Raw genomic sequence first — 21,945 nt, 5'->3', positions numbered from 1 at the left:
AGGAAGTGTCACTCTCTTAGGAAAGAAAAGCATCGGAATGAGGCAGTCTTGGAACTTCTTGAAAAGACATCAACTTCAATTTTAGAGACAAAATCCATGTTGGTTATTTTGGAGAGTAGGTCTCATGTGAGACCGTCTCACGGATCACAATCTGTGAGACGGGTCAACCCTACTCATATTCACAATAAAAAATAATACTCTTAGCATAAAAAGTAATACTTTTTCATAGATTATCCAAATAAAGATCTGTCTCCCAAAATACGACCCGTGAGATCGTCTCACACAAGTTTTTGATTATTTTGAAAATTAGTTATATCACTTTGTTTCAATTATTTTATATCTAATTTTATAAAAGTTAATTTTGGGACCAATTAATACAAAATATAGAAAAAATACAAAGGGGTAGTGTATTTTCACAATTTGTCCATGTAAAATTGTGTACTTTGCAAGTAAAAGTTCTTTCCCTGAAATCCAGACAAATATTATTTTCTTTTAAAAAAACTGAAATTATTAATTTTTGAAAAAAAAAACTTATTATTTGATATATACCTATACTATTTATTCTATGATTTATTATTACATATGAGAGTCTTATGTAATTACTTCTGGTATTCGATTTCACATATTTTAAGTACCAAAAATAACCACTTAAATGATAAAAATGATGATATCAATTTAAATGTGAGGTGACCATTTGGAATACAGTGTCCAAAAGTTTGAATTTGAAAATTAATATTATACTCATTCCATTTAAGTTATTATTATTTTTCTTAAAAATCTTATAATATTTTATGGAAGTGATGACGTGCTCATTCACATTCACACATGCGTCCAAAATTCAGAATAAATATTTTCAGCAAATTAATTTGGACGAAAATGTAATTATGTATGTCATATGCCAACACATTGTTTTCAGGTGTGACAAGTGACCCGTCAACACTAACTTTTTAGTCTTGCATTTATTACTAATAATTTATATTTCTCAATTTAATTTTAAAAAAATCAATTACATATATTAACATTATTGGATGTAAAGTTTTAGCCATACAATATATTTGTGTCCTGATTCTATTTTCCCCATAATGTCTAACTAATATCATAAAAACAATGTTTGCTATATACTTAAAAAAATATTATATCATTGACTGAGTCAAAGAACTAGATGAATGCGATGAATTAACGTTTATAATAGATGAATTAACGTTTATAATAGATTCGCATAATACGATTTATCCAACTGATGTGTTGTTTTCTCAAACGTTTATCTATCTAGTATAATGGATGAATGTAATTAGTTATAATTGATTACTCGATGGTGTATTAGTTAATTACAATATAATGAACGATCATAAATGCAAAGCCTGCTCAAGACCAAATTCTTCTAGCGAAATAGATTTGTACATGCACCTCTCCACGTGGCCCTAACTCCTCCCACTCTCACACGCACACACTATTTTTTTAAAAAATAATAATAAAAAATTTAAACTTAATACCTAAGAAAATAAATAATAACAATAATATTGTTTTTTTCTGAAATAAAAAAATATTTATTTGTCCTGCTCACCAACATCTAGGCAATGAGCGGCACCTCCCCGAGGTTCTCTTCCAGCTATCCTCATTCAGAAGATTATTTTCAGGGAAATACAACTGTATACTATCTATACATACACACACTTGATTATATACCAGGAAACTGGTTGGTGTTAAGCTCACCGAATCCAGGGCTGCATCTTCCTCCCTCAGGCGTTCCCTTGAAAAACGGTGCTTCGGTGTTTTCTCCATGTTTTGAATCCGTATTTTCTTGGTGGGTATTTTTTGTATTGATTTTGTGTCGAGTCTATTTGTCTTTGTTTGTGGTTTTTTTTCTCCTCTTTGTTTCAGCTTAATGGGTGTATTATATAGACTCTCAGACTGAATACGAGTACGAAAGAGACCAAGTTTCATATTGCTTTTGTAGATTTTGCACAAGATTCAATCTTTTTTAACGGGATTGCTAGGAAATTCTAAAGTACATAGATTAAATTATGGCCTTCGATCAGAACTCAATACCCAAATCTTTACGCCCGCTAAATATAGTAAGAACTGTGGCTGAGGACCCGCGAATTGCGCTGGCTGTGACTTCATCGGGGAAGCCCATGGAAGGGTTTTACGCAAACCCATATACCGATTTAGGGGGTAGCCCCGGATCCAATCCTGCTGTTTATTATCCTGCAACAGTTCATGATGCTCAGTTTATAAATCTAGGTTTGAACAATGCGGTTCCTGGAGTAGCCAGGTGGGTCCAGAATGTGGTACCACCGCCATTTCAACAAGGTGTTGTGGGTCCCACAGTTAATTCAACAACAGGGTACACTTGTGCCCCTTCCGTGGGGACACGGGGCGTGGGCTCTGATCATGCTAGTGATGAGGGTGGTGATGATTCTGTCTCAGGGCGGAAGGTTAAGTTTTTATGCAGTTTCGGTGGGAAAATATTGCCTCGACCAAGTGACGGGACATTGAGATATGTTGGTGGACAAACTAGGATCATCAGTATTAGGAGAGGTGCAAGTTTCGGTGAATTTGTTCAGAAAATGATAGATATTTGTGGGCAGAGTGTTGTGATTAAGTACCAGTTACCGGATGAGGAACTCGATGCCCTAGTGTCTGTTTCGGGCCCTGATGATCTTGAGAACATGATGGATGAATATGAGAAGTTGATTGAGAGGTCTTCAGATGGGTCTTCTAAGTTGAGAATCTTTTTGTTTTCACCTTCCGAGATTGAGAGTCCTGTCCCCATACATATTGGGGATTTTCAGGATAGTGGACAGAAATATGTCGAGGCAGTGAATGGGATTATGGATCGACTTAGTGTTGCAGGTCAAATTGCTAGGAAGGGGAGCATTGAGAGTGCTGATTCTGCTCAGAATTCAGATTTGAGTGTTACTGAGGGTGCTGAGAGCTCTAGCCCCGCTCAGGGAGAGGCTCATGGTCTGCCATTCAACTGTGGATTTTCGCACATGGGAAATCCTCGTGTGCCGCTAGAGACAAGTTCAAGAATGATGTATGCAGATCCTAATCCTGCACCACATATTGATCCTTCTGTAGGTCCATTTCCTGAACAAGAAGTAGACAGACATGTCCCTCTCACCGTCCCCCATTCAGTACAGGGAATGGCTTTTCCAACTGCTCCTTACATGCAGACTTATCTTGATTCTCATCGGGAAACTTTAAACCCTGCTAGCCATGTGCAACTTCCTTCTCAAATGGGGTTCCCTTCACAGATCTTGCAAGCAGTGTCTCCTGTATACACCCAACAGTCCATCCCTACTGTAGCTCTACCTCAACAGTTTCCGCCTTCTATACATATGACAACAAATCCTTCCATCATGAATCCTAGTGCTGTTCCTTCCCCGATTCAGCCTCGACAAGTTCGTGTGGAGCATTATCCTTCAGAACATGTGGTGTCTCATAGGGTTGTCCAACTTCCACCTGAACAAGGGCATAGCACGCATCATGCTCAGGCTCCGTCAGTATACAATTGGCATCAAATTCTACATCCTGAGCAAATAACCTTTTCAGAGGGTGGCCTACCTCCGCAACCAGTTTTAGTTTCTGACGTAATTCCTAGATTTGAAGACTGTTATATGTGTCAAAAAGCTTTGCCTCATGCTCATTCAGATACCATAGCTCAGGAGCAAAAAGAATTTCCGCTAAGCACCTTGACTGACTCAAGATCAGTATATCGTAGTCTGCACTTGGATGACCGCGGACACACAATAAATAGGCCTGCTGTAACTGGAGCCCTTTCAGAAGGGTTCACGGAACAATTATCTGCTGGGGCACTGCCAAGAGTTGCAGGTAAGGAGGATCGTGAAAGTGGATACATTCAGACAGAGGGAAGTGGGGTTTCACGGAAGTTTGAGGAGCAGAATATGGATGAGAAAGCTATTCATCAGAAGCCAGAAAATCCTGAACATTCTAAGGTGAAATTTCCCCTTGGCATGATGGCGACTAGTGCAGTTCAATCTCCATTCGGTATGCCTGTAACTAATACTCCTCAACCAATGCAAGCTAATACTGTCCAGCCTCAACGCCAGGTTATACAGGGAACGACAATTAGCATGCCTTTAAATAATGATTTTGTTCCCGTTGGATGCATGCCATTGCAGACTTCAGATGATGTCTTTGGTGTATCCCCAGACCAATTTGCATGTAAACTTGCAGGTGGAAATCCTAGAGATGATTCTCCTTCTTCGGCATTTGACCATCTGAGACAAATCGATGGGAGATTGGAAAATCTCCATATACGCCCTTCCGAAATTATAGTTGAAAATGAGATGGTCAAATCTGTTGCTGAGTCTAGAGAGAAAGACGTACTAGAGGCACAACAGAGGGACAGCACTTCATGGCTGCCATCAAGAATGTCTGGTGATAAGGAAACTTTTACTGTCGAGGGAAATAGCACATCATCAATGTATCCATCTTCCAGGGTTGGAGAAATCCCAGACAACTCAGCATCATTATTTAGCAACCAGGATCCCTGGAACTTACGGCTTGATTCTCATTTCCCTCCTCCCAGGCCCAATAAACTTATTAGGGAGAATGCAGGGCCTGGTAATTACTTGAATCCAGTGATAGAGACTCCAGTGGACAACAAAGGTGACAAATTATTCTCCTGTTACATTTTGGTTTATTTGGGTCCCTTGTGTTGTTACTCATGAGCTTATCTTATTTCAGTTAAAGTTGATTCAGATGAATTGATAAAACAAGAACTTCAAGCTGTTGCTGAGGGTGTAGTTGCTTCTGTTCTTCACTCATCTGTCCCTTCAAATTCGGAACTATCACCAAATTCTTGGAGCGATTCTTCACCTATGACCCAGCAAAATGGTGAAATTCAACCACCAACTGTAGAAATGCAGCCCAGGGATAAATTTGAGGTTAGTGGTTGCCTCTTCTCTTTCTTGTATGAGCACCTGAGTGTGTGAATTATGTGCTACTGGAATTATACGTTCCAACAATTTTATCATTCAGGAAATCAAGGCCAAATTGCCAGAAAAGATAAACTTAGGGTTCCCTACATCTGACGGCATGGGTCGCTTGCAGGTATCCTTCTGCTTTAAATGATTTTCTTTTGTGATTCTTATATAGTGTAGGGATGAAATCTTGCCACTTCATCCTCTGTTGTCTGTCTGACCTTTTCATTTTTTCCTCCTTTCTTTTCTTTATGCCAGATTATTAAAAATAGTGACCTGGAAGAGCTAAGAGAATTGGGCTCTGGTACCTTTGGTACCGTTTACCATGGAAAGTGGAGAGGTACGGATGTTGCAATCAAACGTATCAATGATAGATGTTTTGCTGGGAAGCCTTCAGAACAAGAACGCATGGTCAGTCATAACTGTGTTGATTTTAAACATCCAATCATTGCCCATTTTTCATATTTCATGTTTTGATTTATGGCGGTGTAAAATAATCAGAGAGATGACTTCTGGAATGAGGCAATCAAGCTGGCTGATTTGCACCATCCGAACGTGGTAGCTTTTTATGGGGTCGTGCTTGATGGTCCTGATGGTACAGTTGCAACTGTTACTGAATACATGGTGAATGGTTCATTGAGGAATGCCTTGCAGAAGAGCGAGAGGTAATAATTCATCAAACTAAATTGTAGTACCTAATTACTAAATTAGGGCCTGCATTATGTATTCTTTCTTTTCCCATTGACTGCCTGGACTTGGTATCCATGCATTTTCTAAATCTTCTGCGGTTTTTTTATCCAAGTTATTACTCTCTCAAATCTTGATGCTGAGGTGTATGCACGTATCTTGTTATCTGCAATAACACTCACATGCGCGTGCCAAAATGTTCCTACTTTGGGTGTGCGACCTGACAATAAACTAAGACATAACCCTTCTTGTATTCAGGATTCTTGATAAACGCAAGCGTCTTTTGATTTCCATGGATGTGGCCTTTGGGATGGAATACTTGCATGCAAAGAATATCGTACATTTTGACTTGAAAAGTGACAATTTATTGGTTAATCTTCGGGATCCACATCGCCCAATATGCAAGGTATGTATCCGAAATTTGTATCCATCTTACCTATTTAGTTGCTTACACGTGTTAAAAAGGTTCTTATTCTTTCCCATCTCAATTTTAACTGTGATCTCTATCTAGTAAATATTAATTTGTTGAAAACTTGATGGTTTGGTGTTGTGTGTTCTAATTTGTATGTATGCATTCGTGTGCATGTGAAATTTAGTTGGAGCTTTATACACGCATGCAAGGCTTCCATTAGCTTGTTACGATGTTGGGCCAAATGCTTGAGCACTTTTACAGTGAAATCAAATGGGAACTTAGTAGATAGCTACAAGTTCTGATTGAATATTTGTGTCATTGGGGAATCTGGTTCTGTTGATGTGCTTTCAAATTTAGTTCTGGATCGATTTTATGTGTGTGCCTAAGATGGGTTTATATGGTGCCGGATCTGAGATTTTTGAGGCCCGAGTCTAGCACAAAAAAATGATGCCCTTATTCATATATTTTTTCATCAACAAATTTGATAGTCTAAATAATATAAATTCTAGAAATAAATGATAGACACAATATGTTGACCTAAATAATATAAATTCTAGAAATAAAATATAGACACAATATGTTAACCAAAACAATATGTCATAAGCAAATACTAATAAAGTCAAGACCATCCACAAAACATGAATTTTATGTTTCGAACGTGCACAATCATTTGACTAATATTGTTCGCCTCGTAGTATTGGAAGAGAAAATATTGATTAAGTTAATCAATTCTCGATCAATTTTTTCTTGATCAATAACATAGCCATACCATTTAGTATTTCTTGTAACATAGTTGATCATAGATGAGTTTCGAGCATCTTCAACTTGAAAAAAATACTTTCAGTAGATGCAAATTTTGATGGATTACGAAAATTATGTAGCCAAGTTTTAGACAGAGGAATTGAGCGATAACGAGTGTGGTCGTCGTAGAACATATAATGGAGGTATTTCGGATTGATTATCGATTCATGCTGATTGTTTGTAAGCGAGATTAAAAAATATAATAGATGGTGGGACTTTAAGTTTTCATCCTAGGTCACTGTCCGTTAATAATTATTTATGTGATGAGCTCATGTGTTAACTATATTTTACTAGTAAATTTTTTTAATCCGAGGCACTTGCCTCAAATTTTATACTACATGTTCGGACCTGAGTTTATAGTGTCCTTAGTTTAAGCTCTGCAGCACATAATTTGATAAATAAAAATGGAAGTGGGAGTTGTACTAATTTATTGATTATATCTAAAAAAGAATATGAGTTGCGAGAAGCTGGTTCAAAAGTAGTCCAAGTACATCATTCTGTACCCTGAAATTACCTTGATATAATTTCTTTTATGTATCAGCAGACAGCTTGCAAATCTAAGTTTAGCTTCTCCTAGCTAGATTTTTGCATTCAAATTTGTTCTCAAACCTCTTTTAATATTCGTCCTCCATGCACCCTTCATGGTTAGAAGAAAATTATGTTTGAATCCCATCACGTTGTCTGTTTTAGTCTTCATTTGTCTTGATCACTTGTAGGTTGGTGACCTGGGGCTGTCCAAGGTGAAATGTCAAACGCTAATTTCAGGCGGCGTGAGGGGAACACTTCCCTGGATGGCACCAGAACTTCTTAATGGCAGCAGCAGCCTTGTTTCAGATAAGGTTTTTCTTTAATTCTTTTTAACTTCGAAGATCACTTTGCACTGTACTCACATCCAACTTGGAACCAAATCCGTAATTTGATTCAACGGCTGAGAGATGTTTCCGTATAAAATGTTAAAGATTATGATAACGGGAAAAAAGAGGGGAAAAGGGCATTGCAAAAATGTCATTTCTAGATAATTAAATGTAAATATCATTATATTTTAGGTCCTAAATCCGCTTTGATCATCGATATTTCTTTAAGTTGGATTTTTATTCTTAGGGCCTCATTTGCAGGTTGATGTGTTTTCATTTGGAATTGTGATGTGGGAACTTCTGACCAGAGAAGAACCATACGCAGATTTGCACTATGGAGCAATCATCGGTACGACGTTCGTATGTTAATTCTAATACCACTCTCTTTGTAAGGAACAAATTCTGTTTCTTATATTCCTTCATGATATAATAGGCGGTATTGTGAGCAACACATTGCGTCCCCCTGTCCCTGAACCATGTGATCCAGATTGGAGAGATCTAATGGAGAGGTGCTGGTCATCTGAACCATCGGAGAGGCCAAATTTCACTGAGATTGCTAATGAATTAAGGGCCATTGCGGCTAAGCTCCCTCCTAAAGGACAACAGCAAGTTTTGTCTCCAAATTCTCAAGTCAAAAGCTGATACTAGGACGTATTGTCTGATTTGTATTGCGGAAACTTGATATGTAAGATGAATGCACACGTTTAGCTCCAAATACTGAGAAAAAAAGGAAGTTATAGGATTCATATATTGATATTTGTATCTAAAAAAATTTCAACCAACCTAAAAGAAGGCTGTGGTTTTTCATTTCAACCACCTCACTTAATAACCCGGTCGAAAGGATTCCGGACACAACCAAATTGAATTAACATCACTGGTATTTTATATTTTTTAGCCAATTTAAGTTTGAAATCTTGTCTGGGTTCTTGGTTTAAATTCGATTTTGTTTTGTTGTGTTCGACTTCTACATCAAGCTACTCTGAAGTAACACAATTATTTAAGGCAGCGCTATGGTAGCACGTTTTTTCATGACATGAAATAATTACAATGGGCCAAAACAACAAATTTGTCAGTATCAAAAGTTTTAGCAATTATGGAACCCAGAAAGAGAATAACCGCAGTTGAATGTTACAACAATATGGGGAGGGACTAGTAAAAGATTCATTTTTTTTGGAAGTTGTAAGCCTTGTGCTTGAAAGGAAAATTTACAAAATTGCTACATAGAAGCATGAAAAACTCAGGGTAGAGTTGGGGACAGGATAGGTTTTGCAACTAAAAGTTCACCACAGTCACTGATGTACAATGTCTTAAGAGGTCTGTTCCAGATTGCACGAGCGGTTTTAGCTCTTTCGTCCCCTAGGAACTCCGCAAATTCGTTGTATTGGCGGATTCTTTCAGATGGTTATATGTCGGAATGGAAGCCACAGCTGTGACCACATCAAGCACTGTAAATTACAGCCTTAAGAGCAACATATAAACAGAGTCCAAACAGAAGTTTTGCGTTGTGTTTCAACGTAAAAACAGTTTATCAGCGAACTCATTACATGCATCATGAGAGGGCCATCAACATACTGACTACCAAGTATTCTCCAGAGATTTGAAATAGGCGATTGTATGCGCATCTCAATTGGAACTATTCGGAAGCGAAAATGTGGAGCAAGAAACATCATTTACTCATCCTCAAGTTCCAAAAAGACTTTAAATCAATCAGGACCAGAAGAATTCATGATTTAGGGGCATGAAAAACAAGTATACCAAGAAAAGTGGCGAAATTCGTATTTATATAGAAATTTTAAGCCTACCACCACCTAAATTCCTGCTAACTTTGCCTTGCCAAGAATTTAGTTCACTGGTTCAAGATATAAAAATGAAACTTTTAGACCTGGATTCAAAATTCGCTAAAAAGTTTGCAGCACCAGAAAATTAGCTAAATAACAAAAAATAAGAAGAAATGAAACTGAACCCACCTTCAAGAACTGATCCAAAAACAATGTTGTTTCTATCAAGCCGAGTGGTGGAATGATAATATTACGGATAATATGTTTTTGGATATGAAATAAAATCCACTAACATGTCACGTGGATAAAATTATTACATACATGTGCGGAGGAAAATCTAATTTCTATAATAATTGGAAACTTTGCAGTATGTATATTTATTTCCAAATTATATCTTTTACGTTTTCAAAATTAAAACAATTTTTTATAAATAAAAATCTAAGACAAGTTTGATCTTTTTAAAAATTTGAAGTTTTCTTCTGATATCAGAGTTGATGGAACACTTACGTTGTGTATGCATAGAGCGAGTGTAAAGGTTTGAATAAATTTCAAAGGTCGAGCCAAGATTTTAATCATATGAATCTTCTACTATATTTAAAACTCATCAATATTGGATAAATCTGCAGTCTTGGGAGTGGTGTAAATACAGATAGCTTTGATATTATAATTCAAAAGTGTAGGTAGCAGCTACGTTTATTCTTCTACAATACCAACCATTGTTCAATTCTCCCTATATTGAATGTGATGCTCTCCTCTTTATTTTTTAGGAGGAGGGAAAATTTTTGAGCTTCTACTGACAAAGTGCATTTGCACCATGCAGGCTTCTTCACGATCGTAACACTCTTGTGATGAGAACAAGCTCCGGAATTTGCATCTTTTGATTTGTGCAATGCACAGCTGCAGTTTCTGTGATACGGCCTTCGCTCTTTCTCCATTTGGTGAACTGATACGCCTCCATGGAAGCATTGAAGCATTATATCGTCTGCAATGGTGTTCATTTCTCCCTCCCTTTTTATCTGTCAGATGAGATGAGAAGATGGGTGAAAGATATGAACTTTCCTGAAAGTTATGCACCCATTTCACATATATTTATGGAATTCAAGAGGGCACGAGTCAATTTGTCTCCGCTTTAAAACTTCCAGATTTAGAATCAAAGGATATTTGTTGGTATGCATAACACCGAAATGGTAGCTCGGCTTGGACAAATGATTTGACTGTTTGAGCCTTGAATAGACGGATCCAACTAGGCAGGGGAATGATAATCTTTCGAAAAATCCATTCAATTCCCGAATTCCCGGCCTCGTCTTGTTTTCGATTTGCTTTGACTTCAGTTTGCCTTGCAACAGCACAAAACAACGAGGCTTTCGGTTTTCTGTTAAGAACCTCGTGAACTTGTTTTTTGTTCCCTCTGTTGTTTATAACCATTTTCTGAATTTAATCTTGAATGCTTTACTGCTTTACTGTGATTATTTGCATTATTATTATTACTATTTAGAATGATTATTTTGTTATTCTTGTGGGTGAAAAAAAAAACAATGCAACCTGACAAAGGGGTCTTCACTTGATTCTTGACGCTTTGCAAAATGGAGGAAAACATAATTTATTTTCTGAGGGAGCTCTGTCTTAAACTTTTGGATGTTACAACCGAAAGGTTTTCTAGCTTGAGCTTTTAGTTTGTCCGAAATTACAGTTATTATTATTAGTAATTTAATTCTTGGAAACTAGACTCTTTTCTTGAGATAAATGCCCTGATATTATTGCCGTTGATGAGATGCTATTAATTTTTTTTTTAATTACAATAATCAAAGGCATTATATTTCCATTCGTGTGTGTCAGAACTTTGGCCTTTACCTCATTTGACTGATTATTCGCTTTTCTAAATATCACATAAATAATTGTAAATTATTTAATGCTGTTATTTTTTTTATTAAAAAAATAAGGAATTGTTTTAGTTATATACTATGAATTTTATATTAACAATTTTTCAAAACATTTCTTTCACTTCTTGCATTTATTATAATACAAGAGAGTATATATAGTATTTATATAATATAGAGATATGATTAAAATTAATAAATTAAATAAATTTTATTTTAGTTACGACTATAAAAATATCTATATTTTTGAAATATATGTTTATACACAGAAAATATGGATATTATTCGTAAAGAAAAAGTAAAACACTGATTACAATTTAAGATACTTGAACTTGGAAAAATAATTATGATATAAAAAATATTACAAGTAATATTTGATTATATATATCAATATTTCTATTTCTTATTAATTTTTTTAAATTAAACATTAAAAAAAAAAACCTTTTCTTCCATCAAAATCTCAACGTCTTGTGCAATTATTAAAATATAATATTAAATTGTGTAAAAGTTAAATTATGAAAATATTTTAGTACTTCCAAAAGAGTTGAAATTTGAAATATGAAAAGTTTTTTTCTTCAAATTTTTAAATTTAAGAAATTTTAATTACAAATAAAAACATTAATATCCATAACCAAATAATTCTTATAATATTTTATTATATTTTTAATTACAATAAGTTATTTTAGTTAAAAAATATATTGATCATAGCGGAAAAGTGTTTTTTTTTTTTAATGGCGTGGGTTCTACATTTATTACATTAGTGTAGTTACATAAATTTGATATCTTAAATTTTAATCAATGTTTTATTTTCTTATGAATAATATCGATGTGTATGTGTTTACACATATATTTAAAAAAAACATAATAGTATTATAGTTTGTAAATTAAATAAAATTTATTTAAAGAAATAATTTATAATTTAATAATTTTAATAATATCTCTATATTCCATAAATATTATATTATATAGGCAAGAAGTGAAAGAAATGTTAGAGGTTAATTTGAGTAAAAATTAATATAAAATATATTGCTACTAAATTTAAATATGTAAGGACAAAGTGTAGAATAATAAGTAGGAGAAGATTGCACTTGCACGCAAAGGGTCGACAAGGAGGAAGATGCTAGCTGTTAAAAGACATTGATAGTAATCTCCGAAACTATTTCTTAATATATATTTTAATCTATGATTTTTTCTAATGCTTTCAAATTTGGCAAGAGGATGTAAATTTGATTGGTTGTTTAAAACATGTTTTGAGTTGTAATAATGGAAAAATTGAAGATCGACATGCACAAATTCAAATGCATGCACCCGTAGTGCCGAAGAAGAGAAACCAGATTTGCATTCACAGACACAGTAAAAGGAATCAGTACTCCTGGCATGGAGTTATCTTTCAATTTTTTCTTCGGACAAGGGCCTACAAGAATCTATCTAAAAAATGGGGGGAAAAAAGAAAGAAAAAAAGGAAAGATTAAGCTAACCAGTTCTTAAGTTGCTCGCCAATGTAACTGAATCCTCACTTTTGCATTCCCTACCCCTAACTGATGAATTACAAATATGAGAATACTGAGAAGAAGAGATAGGGGAAGCTGATACAGAAACAACACAATCTTTCCCGATTTTTCTTTTGGGGAATGAAACGGTCCTCCGTCGCGAATCGGAATGTGAACATTTGTCTTTCGAATTATGCAGTGCGCATGAACAATTGCGATGGTATGGCCTCCGTTCAATGTCCATGTCGCACACTGATAAGCTTCCGTCGAAGACACACCGAAACATTATGTTTGCTGATCCGGTGCCCATATGCTCTTACTCTCTACTTGGTGGCTTTAATTTGTAATAAAATTCATGTTTCTTGTCAAGGGTTTATATAGAGAAAAGGGTTTAACGAGTGATGATTATAACTATGATAGTGTAGGAATAACCTAGATCAGTTGAGTGTGTCCACTTTTGGTATAGAGAATTTTAATTAGGGAATGACTTATAAATTAGTTCTACGTGGCAAGTCCAACACTTTTTACGAGGGAAACTCTTGATTCCTACTTGTGGGGAAGCGTAACGAAAGTCACCACGTTTTTGTTTGGACTTGTGTTGCTCACAGGATGCTTGAGTTTCTATAGAACTGAGGATCTTGTGCTTCACAATGTCTTCACTTGATTCTTGATGACATTAATTCCGAAAATTTTTACTTTGTCGATTTTACTTCCTACGTACGTTTTATCGACTGATTTGTTTAACTTGAGGTTTTCATTCAAATGGATTCCCCGCTGTAATATTTATTCGTTTGTCCTATGTTATCAACAGTGACGAAGCCAACAAGCGACCCTAAAACAAATGTTTGTTCCCATAATCATCGACTATATATAAAATGATATGAGACAATTTGAATTCATGATTTTTATTTCTAAGTTTTGTAGTGAATCAAGAATACATCTCTCGATTTTTTCTTTGTATAGATGATCGGCTCTCACTTTAAAGTTATATTCAATAAATAAATTTTTAGTTTGCAATCAATCTCATACAAACACACCGTGAGTGACATAGATTCATTCATTTTCGGGCCTCGTGTTAGTTTTGTCTTTTCCCTTGTTTTGATCGCACATACTTTTCAAATTGTAGTTCACGAAGCTTCAGTATAACACAAAACTTGGGCCCTGATGTGGCTAACTTGCCTTTCATTTTCACCTCTACTATGTACGTTCCAATGTGATGTCATCGCTGTTACTTGTAGCCACGTTTTCCTTTAATAAAGATTAATCAAGGCCAAAAAGAGAAAAATATATATTGGTTAAACAGCATAAACAAGAAAACATTTACTTCATATAGCCATGGATAACTTATGGAACAACATGGTTAAAGCTCAAAACAGAAATTATTCTTCTAAGACGGAGTCCGAATGTAAACCTGGCCTCCACTTGTATCCCCTGCAAGCATCCCAACGTTGCATGGATACACATCAATACGACATGGAATAGCAGAAACTAGTTCACTCTCCAAGGTAGTGACAATTTTTTCACTGGCGACATAGATGACAGCAATTCTGTTGGATAATATGAGTGTTTTTAGTTTAGTTTGTTATTTTCATATTTGAAATTTAGTTTTAACTTATCAACTAGATTAGATTAATTTGTTGTAACAACTTTCTGTTCCTCCTTTTATGTATTTTTTATCCTTGTAGTACATCTATATAGTGTACGTATGAGATGGAATAAATGAATTCAATTCTGGCCTCTTCATTTCTCTCATGGTATCAGAGCAGGTTGCTTATATCACATATAATTCCCTTATTTAATTCCACATCTTTCCACTTGTTTCTTCAATATGGCTGGCAAAGAAACATCTTCAAACTCTTCTAACTCTTATCAAAACCGATCTTTACGCTATTCATCATTCTGATAGCCCTTCAACAGTGGTTGTTACTCCTTTATTGACCGGAGACAATTATGGTTCATGGAGTCGTGCGGTAACAATGGCACTCCGTGCTAAAAACAAGTTCAGCTTTGTTGATGGATCTCTTCAAAGGCCACAAGAAAAGGATGATTTTTCCAAATGGGAACGGTGTAACGACTTAGTTGGGAGTTGGATTCTTAACTCCGTTTCACCAGAAATACGTCCAAGTATCTTGTATGCTGAAACTGTAGCCCAGATCTGGACGGATCTTAAGGATCGTTTTTCTCAATCAAATGCTCCTAAGATTTATCAATTGAAACGATCAATCTCCACTCTCAAACAAGATGCTATAAAGCAGGGTAAATTTATACCCTAAACTACATGCTTTAAAAGTGCACAAATACATTTTTTTGGTTAATACAACCACAAGATAGTTCCTGTATCGAAATTGTTTTACTTATTGAGGTTTATATGCAAAAAGAACAGTGCCTTAAAAAACTGTTCTGATGATTGAGATTTCTTTTACCAATAATATTAACAAGTATAATCCCAGCTTCTCAGCTCAACCACTGCACGATGATTCTAAGTATCAAAAAAATATCTTACATTGAAATATTTAAAAGAAGTTAAGGATATGAAATGACATTCTATAAAAACATTGACTCGTGGTTGCAACTCCATTGTAAGTCCTTTCTCGAGTCATTGTTAAAACTTAAAAGTGAATAAATAAATGAAAACATAGCACACGTTTGTCTAGTCTCATACCCAACCTTTCAAATATAGCCAAAAAAAGAACATTAAAAGAAAAAAATATATATGCTCACATAAAAACGACTATGAGACATGCTAACCTTCGAGATGGAAATTGGATCTATCACAATAACAGAAATTGGTCCTGAATGTGGGTGATAAACATAAATTAACATAAATTCCGCCATCATCCTTTTCTTTTGCTTCAACATTCCAAAACCCGATATTGCCAAACTTGTTCCCTACCACAACCATTTGCACATCAAGAGTTGGGAAAACCTCAAATTCAAAATTTCCCTGGGCACCACTCTTGCTATGTCTCTTGATACAATTTCAGGGCATCCACACGAACTTAACTGTACACCCTTTTCCGCGCCTTAAGTGTCTCAAATGATTTACTTCTCCTCAAATTTTCGATGGAATCCCGGGGAAATACGTCACTCTCACAAAGGGATTTTCAGAGCATCTTAAAATGGTTGAAACAAGTGTCCTATATGAGGAATTATCACTAGTGCACGCATCTCTCATTGCAAGGAGCACTGGTTTGCGCAGGGAATTTGTGGATGTGGGGGTAGTGCTCAATTTCGGATTTTCTTCGTCTGATTGTCGTCATAGTTATCATCTTTGAAGCCACCAACAGTAGATGCGTCAGGCGGCACTCCATGTGTCCTTAGAGACCGGCATAGCACCACAGGTGGTTTCGATTTTTGGTTTCTTAGTCGGACTAATTTTATAAGGTTTACACTGAGCTCTGCCATGGCACGTATTTAATAAATGATAGATTAGTAAATAAAATATAGGTACATTCAGAAGGCACAAAAATACCAAAGAAGCAAATTTTCCCCCAAAAAGTGATAGCATGCGAGTGGCGCGCACAATCACAAAAATTGTGAAGACAAAGAACGACGTATGCAGTTTCTGGAACAGGAAATCTACAGTCGTGAACTAGAAACGAATCAATACCAACAACAATGTTGCCCATAAAAACACATCAAAAGGAAAAAATCTGAAACCTTTGGCGTTTGGCGGCGGCGGCCGAGAGTTCGTTCACTCAAGAGTGAATCTTAAGCGCCTCCAACATCTCGCCGTTGCGCTTTATGTTTTCCAGCCGTCTCCGCTCGTATTCCGTCATCTTTTCGCATTCAGCCGTTTCGCTTCTTGCTTGTGCTGTAATCGGCGCACGAAATGAAATTGGCGGGAATAATGTCGGATTAGGTGGCAAGTTTACGGCCGTTCAGAAAATGTGTGTATATATATTTAATTTTTTTATATAAAAGATAAAAATTAGTATATTTATATTTATACAATAAAGGGGGGACCCAACTACATGAAATATAACAGATTTCTTTTTCTCTGATAATAATATTCACAACTAATTTATTTAAAGAAGAAGTACATCAATTTAATCCCAAAATAAACGTTAAAAATTTGGAATTTGTATTAGAGACAAACAGACAAACTCCTAGGTAGGCCTAAAATTTTAACAGAAACATTCCTATGTCCTCTACTCTTGGGGAAAATTTCTTTATCACTTTGTGATATTCTCTTGTGGACAGATTCTTTGATCATACTCTTAGACAGTGTAGTGTTGTTGAATTGTTTCAATGTCCAGTCCCTTTAGCTTCACCACCGATTCAACGTGTCCCTTTAGAGTGTGAAGCTCCCTCAGCCTGTGGCAACATTTTTCAGGTTAGACTAATTACCAAGACTGCACTATAATGATGTTTAAATCAAGGATCATGCATGATTCCCAAGTTTTCCAAAATTTTAAAATACCGTGTCGTGTTAATAAATTTTGAAAGCATAGAACCTCTTTATGCTGATGATTTTTAGAGTCTTTTTTGTCAAGATTTTTGGACACGTGTTTTTTAACCAAAATTGTAGCAAGAAAATTGTTCATATATTCACATGTGCCGTCAATGCGTACGTCCGCCGTCCAAACGAGGGCTATCAAAGTTTTAATTTACGTTCAACTTTTACATTTGAAAATTTGCTATATATATAGAGTACATTTGCTAGACATCTCATTTTAAAATACCGTGTCGTTGATAAGTTTGAAAGCATGTGACCACTTTATGCTGATGATTTCTAGAGTTTTTTTATACCTTGCAATTTCAGCTCTTCGTTTGGCTTGCTCAGCGATTTCAGACAGTTCTCTGTAGTTGTTCTTGTCGTTAATCAGGCCCGCAGACTCGGTGTTAGATAGGCCGTGCAGGGTTCTTTGAGCCACTGCCCATTGCGCTTCTCTTTCACCCTTGCCATAATCCTTCTTGGTCGTGAAGGCAGTCTGTTTTTCCAAGAAAAAAAGAGTTCAGATTCGTAAAGTTGGTACGTTGGATAAAGAGAATTCAGTTGAAGGATGCTTATTTATGGCATAATGTACCTTGTTCTGGATCATGGAATCCCAGGCTTTCCCACTCAAGCCGTAGCGAATGATAAATTTGAGAACGTCGAGTGGGAAATAAGTGACGATGCTGTAAATCCAGATAACTCCAGCCCATCCCCATCCGATGCCTTGAATTCTTGCAAATCCCCAGTTTGCGTATACAGCGATGACTGTAGCCACCTGAAAACCCACAGCTTGTATTTAGTCTAGGGTTTAATTTGTTACTATGATAAATTTTTAGTCTGTGCAAGAAATTACCAACTGGGCTATAAAGAAAGCGCTGACGAGTAACAGGCCAGGGCGTTCCACAAACGACCAGCTTCTTGATCTTGTGACAAATATGAGCGCTTGGCTGATAATGCTCACTTGAAGATAAAGAGCTGCGGTTAGCTCATCATTGCTGCCCCGAATAGATTTCACATTGAAGTGTTCCTACAAGTAAATACCATATGTTTCCTGAGAATCTCATGAAAAGAAAAGGAAAATCATTTTGAGTTATCGGAGGAAGGAAGAAAGAACATACTGTGAAGAAGTCGGTATCAGTTGCCAGGTAGAAGAACACGACAGTCATGATAGCCATGTATGTTCCAAGAACAACACCAGTGGCAAAGATTTCTTTGAGCTTCCACGAATCTGGAACCGGAGATGGCTTCACCCTGTCCTTAGAGATGGTCATGATAGTTCCATCATTGAGAATTGCTATGACAAGAACCATGAATGGTGAGAAATCAAACTTCCAGATAAGGGCAATAAGCAAGAATCCCATAACAATACGGATTGTGATGGAAACAGCGTATATGGTGTAATTCTTCATCCTTTGGAAGATGGCTCGACTTGTCAGCACCGCACTAACTATAACACTAAGTCCAGGCTCTGTCAGGACAATGTCTGAAGCACTCCTGGCTGCATCGGTTGCATCAGCCACAGCAATGCCAATGTCTGCCTTCTTGAGTGCTGGTGCATCGTTCACACCATCGCCAGTCATACCACAAATGTGCTTCATCTCTTGCAGTCTTTTGACAATCTCATATTTGTGCTCTGCGAATTCAAAACAAAACATTGCGTTCAAAATATATTTCTTCTTTGTATGTGTACATAAACACATCCGTGTGTGTTTATTTTGATAAAGTGGTGCCTACCTGGGAAGACTCCAGCAAAGCCATCAGCCTTCTCAATGAGCTCATCAACAGGGATTGAAGCAATAGACTCGTCCTTGCTCTGGCCAAGAAGGGAAGAAGACGGGTACATATTTGTTCCCATTCCAAGCCTGCGTCCTGTTTCTTTACCAATTGCAAGCTGATCACCAGTGATCATCTTCACATTGACACCAAGGTCAAGAGCTTTTTTTATCGTCTCTGCACTATCGTGCCTTGGAGGATCAAACAGAGGCAACAAGCCAACAAACTCCCAAGGTCCACCAACACTCTCTTTTGTTTTCTCAGGAATAGTCTGAAATCACAATACAAGACGACGTCACAGTTTCGTCATTTATTTCCTGTATGAACAATGATATATTTATGATGCTTCATTTGATTTGTCTCAGTCACCTGTCTTGCTACACCAAGAGAACGGAGGCCACGATTTGCAAAATTGTCAATAATCTCGTGAGCCTTTTTCCTGGCATCCCCTTGAAGCTCACAAAGTTCAATGATCTGTAAATAATATGAGGGGAAAATGTAATGCCAGCAATCAATATTTGAGCCAAAAAAAGGATCCATCTGTTAGTTATGGACAACTTTACGATCTATTTACTTGCTCAGGAGCGCCCTTGCTGCATCTGTGCCAGTTTTCATCGGAGTCATAATAAGTGATTGCAGTTCGCTTGTCCACTGGGTTGAATGGCAAGAAATGCACCTCTGTAATTCCTGCTCTTGCCTGAAGCACTCCAAAACAGAAAAATAGTACCATGATATCAATTCTTTTTTTCACACGAGTAAAATATTTTTAAAAAGTTACCTCCTTTGGATCACCGAGCATGTTAACAATTGAAGCATCAATGGCATCCTGGTTCTCAATCCTGGAAGCCCTGGCAGCTAGCAAGAGAACAGTGTCCTTATCCATGTTCTTTGGGAAGGCCTCGACTAAGGTTTTATCGACAGTGAGCTTATTGAGTGTAAGAGTTCCCGTCTTATCACTGCATAGCACATCCATGCCAGCCATCTCCTCAATGGCAGTCATCCTTTTTGTGATGGCGCCTTGTTGTGACAGCCGGTGAGATCCGATAGCCATGGTCACTGACAAAACTGTAGGCATAGCAATTGGGATACCTCCAATAAGCAACACGAGAAGATTGTCGATTCCTTCTCTGTATTTTCTTTGTTGGATCGGGTACATTACTACAATCTCAATCAGCATGCCAACACCAATGGAGCAGATACAGAAGTTACCGATGGCAGTCAAAACCTGATTTGAAAATAAACACCACTTTGAGGCGCATTAAAATATGAAATTTGTTAAAAATTTTGTCTCTCATTTTGATTCAAGAAACACATGATACCTTTTGGAAGTGTCCCACGTTATTGGTGCTGTCCACAAGATGAGCAGCCTTGCCAAAGAAGGTGTGGACACCGGTGGCGATAACCACAGCCTCAATCTCACCTTGCTTGCAGGTGGAACCGGAGAACACTCCATCACCAGGGTGTTTGGTTACAGGAAGGGATTCTCCCGTGAGGGCTGATTGATCGATCTTTAAGGGATCACCCTCCAAGAGACGAGCATCAGCTGGGATAATATCTCCCAACTTGACACTGATCAAATCTCCAGGAACAAGGATGGAGGCTTCTTGCTCACTCCAGCTTCCATCCCTCAAAACCTAAAAGCAAAATGAATCATGACATCGAACAAAGGTATCCGAGAAAGAACCACGTGTAGATGATTAAGGGTACCTTGGTTTTAGGTGCGAGACCAGCCATAAGTGCAGCTGCAGCGTTTCCTGCATTGTTTTCTTCAATGAAACTGATTGTTGAGTTGATAATAAGAAGCACGATGATACCGACGAAATCTTGCCAATCCGGAGGCTTGCCCTGCATTGACAGAATTATATAATGAAGAAATGGCCTGAAATAAAACAAAATTCAACACGATTTACACATTACCCCTCCATTGGCCAAAACAATGGCCATAATGGCAGCACACTCCATAACCCATGAAAGAGGATTCCACATAAATCCCAAAAACTTGAGGATCTTGCTTTCTTTTTTCTCCTCGAGCTTATTGTAGCCAAAAATTTGAACCCTTTTCTCTCCTTCTTCCGACGTCAAACCCTCTCTCGTACATTTTAGCTGTGTGAAAACTTCCTCAATGGGAATCTTTTCCTGTCATGCATAAATATAAATCATCAATCACATGGAAAACTCAAGGAAACATGAAGTAAAATTTCGTCCAACCGAGATTTCATTATCAGTCCCATGTCGGAACCAGAAAACAATACTCACGAGATCAACTTGTTCATTCTTTATCTCTTCCAAGGAGAAGTCCGAGGCCATGATGTTGGCACTTCGTCAAGAAAACGTGCAAATTTAAGTAAACTCAACAAGAATATGAAAGGAAGAAAGACTGAGAGCATAAATCTCCCTCTCTCTCCCTCCCGTTTACTTCAAATTAATGATCTATCTCTCTCACACAAATCCTATTTTTCTTTTGTTGTTTTTAGGCTTCCATGCAAATCAATGAACAAATGAAGAAAAGGGGATGTCTTTCCAATACATAGGCCTCTTGTATTTATATTTCAGCCATTTTTGGTTCCAATGACGACGGAAAACCACACATTTTCTAACCTCTTTTTCCACTTTTGAAGAATGTCAGCATATTATTTATGTTGACCCATAAAATCAGCTGTTACGTACGTTTGAGTTTTCACCTTAATTATGACCCGCTAATCATGGAGCTCGGGAGGGGAACCCAGATTACTGATTTTCTATTTTTAATTAACTTTACATTTTATCATTTCTTTCTAAATAAAGTCAAAATAATAATTAATATATATTAATATTGAATGAAAAATAGAGATAAAAATTGAAACTATATATTCATTGGCAAAAACTTGTGTGAGACGATCTCAC

The 21,945-nt window shown here is 36.7% G+C and overlaps 2 protein-coding genes, 1 long non-coding RNA gene and 1 pseudogene across 4 annotated transcripts; 1 reads left to right on the top strand and 3 right to left on the bottom strand.

Annotated features, from left to right (window-relative positions):
• Positions 1–1,559: 1,559 nt before the first annotated feature.
• On the top strand, positions 1,560–8,519 carry LOC140816176 (uncharacterized). 2 transcript variants are annotated; one of them, XM_073175269.1, is made up of 10 exons: positions 1,560–1,804; positions 2,245–4,638; positions 4,717–4,916; positions 5,011–5,082; positions 5,211–5,363; positions 5,454–5,617; positions 5,898–6,045; positions 7,569–7,691; positions 7,968–8,055; positions 8,140–8,519. In XM_073175269.1, the coding sequence occupies exons 2-10, from the start codon at positions 2,571–2,573 to the stop codon at positions 8,346–8,348; spliced, it is 3,225 nt and encodes a 1,074-aa protein (XP_073031370.1). In that variant the 5' UTR covers positions 1,560–1,804; positions 2,245–2,570; the 3' UTR covers positions 8,349–8,519. The 2 variants fall into 2 exon arrangements, with proteins under 2 accessions (XP_073031370.1, XP_073031362.1); XM_073175261.1 differs by having other exon boundaries at positions 1,560–4,638.
• Positions 8,237–9,718, bottom strand: LOC140816188 (uncharacterized). The gene is made up of 3 exons (XR_012114490.1): positions 9,674–9,718; positions 8,521–9,151; positions 8,237–8,423 (listed from the first exon to the last, which is right to left on the bottom strand). It is a non-coding gene; the product is annotated as an uncharacterized lncRNA (long non-coding RNA).
• Positions 9,719–14,160: 4,442 nt separating this feature from the next.
• Positions 14,161–16,708, bottom strand: LOC140823963 (uncharacterized; annotated as a pseudogene).
• A 314-nt stretch (positions 16,709–17,022) lies between these two features.
• LOC140816167 (ATPase 8, plasma membrane-type-like) lies at positions 17,023–21,580 on the bottom strand. Its single transcript, XM_073175250.1, has 13 exons — positions 21,319–21,580; positions 20,980–21,198; positions 20,770–20,907; positions 20,382–20,696; positions 19,841–20,287; positions 19,637–19,759; positions 19,432–19,536; positions 19,024–19,333; positions 18,408–18,922; positions 18,143–18,316; positions 17,882–18,064; positions 17,604–17,785; positions 17,023–17,168 (listed from the first exon to the last, which is right to left on the bottom strand). Exons 1-13 carry the CDS (start codon positions 21,367–21,369, stop codon positions 17,072–17,074), a joined length of 2,859 nt encoding a protein of 952 aa, XP_073031351.1. The 5' UTR covers positions 21,370–21,580; the 3' UTR covers positions 17,023–17,071.
• Positions 21,581–21,945: the final 365 nt, after the last annotated feature.

This window comes from Primulina eburnea, chromosome 2 (genome assembly GCF_022965805.1).
Source record: "Primulina eburnea isolate SZY01 chromosome 2, ASM2296580v1, whole genome shotgun sequence".
NCBI classification, from domain to species: Eukaryota; Viridiplantae; Streptophyta; class Magnoliopsida; order Lamiales; family Gesneriaceae; genus Primulina; species Primulina eburnea.
The sequence above is the reverse complement of the archived record's forward strand: the minus strand, read 5'-3'. Positions and strand labels throughout refer to the sequence as shown.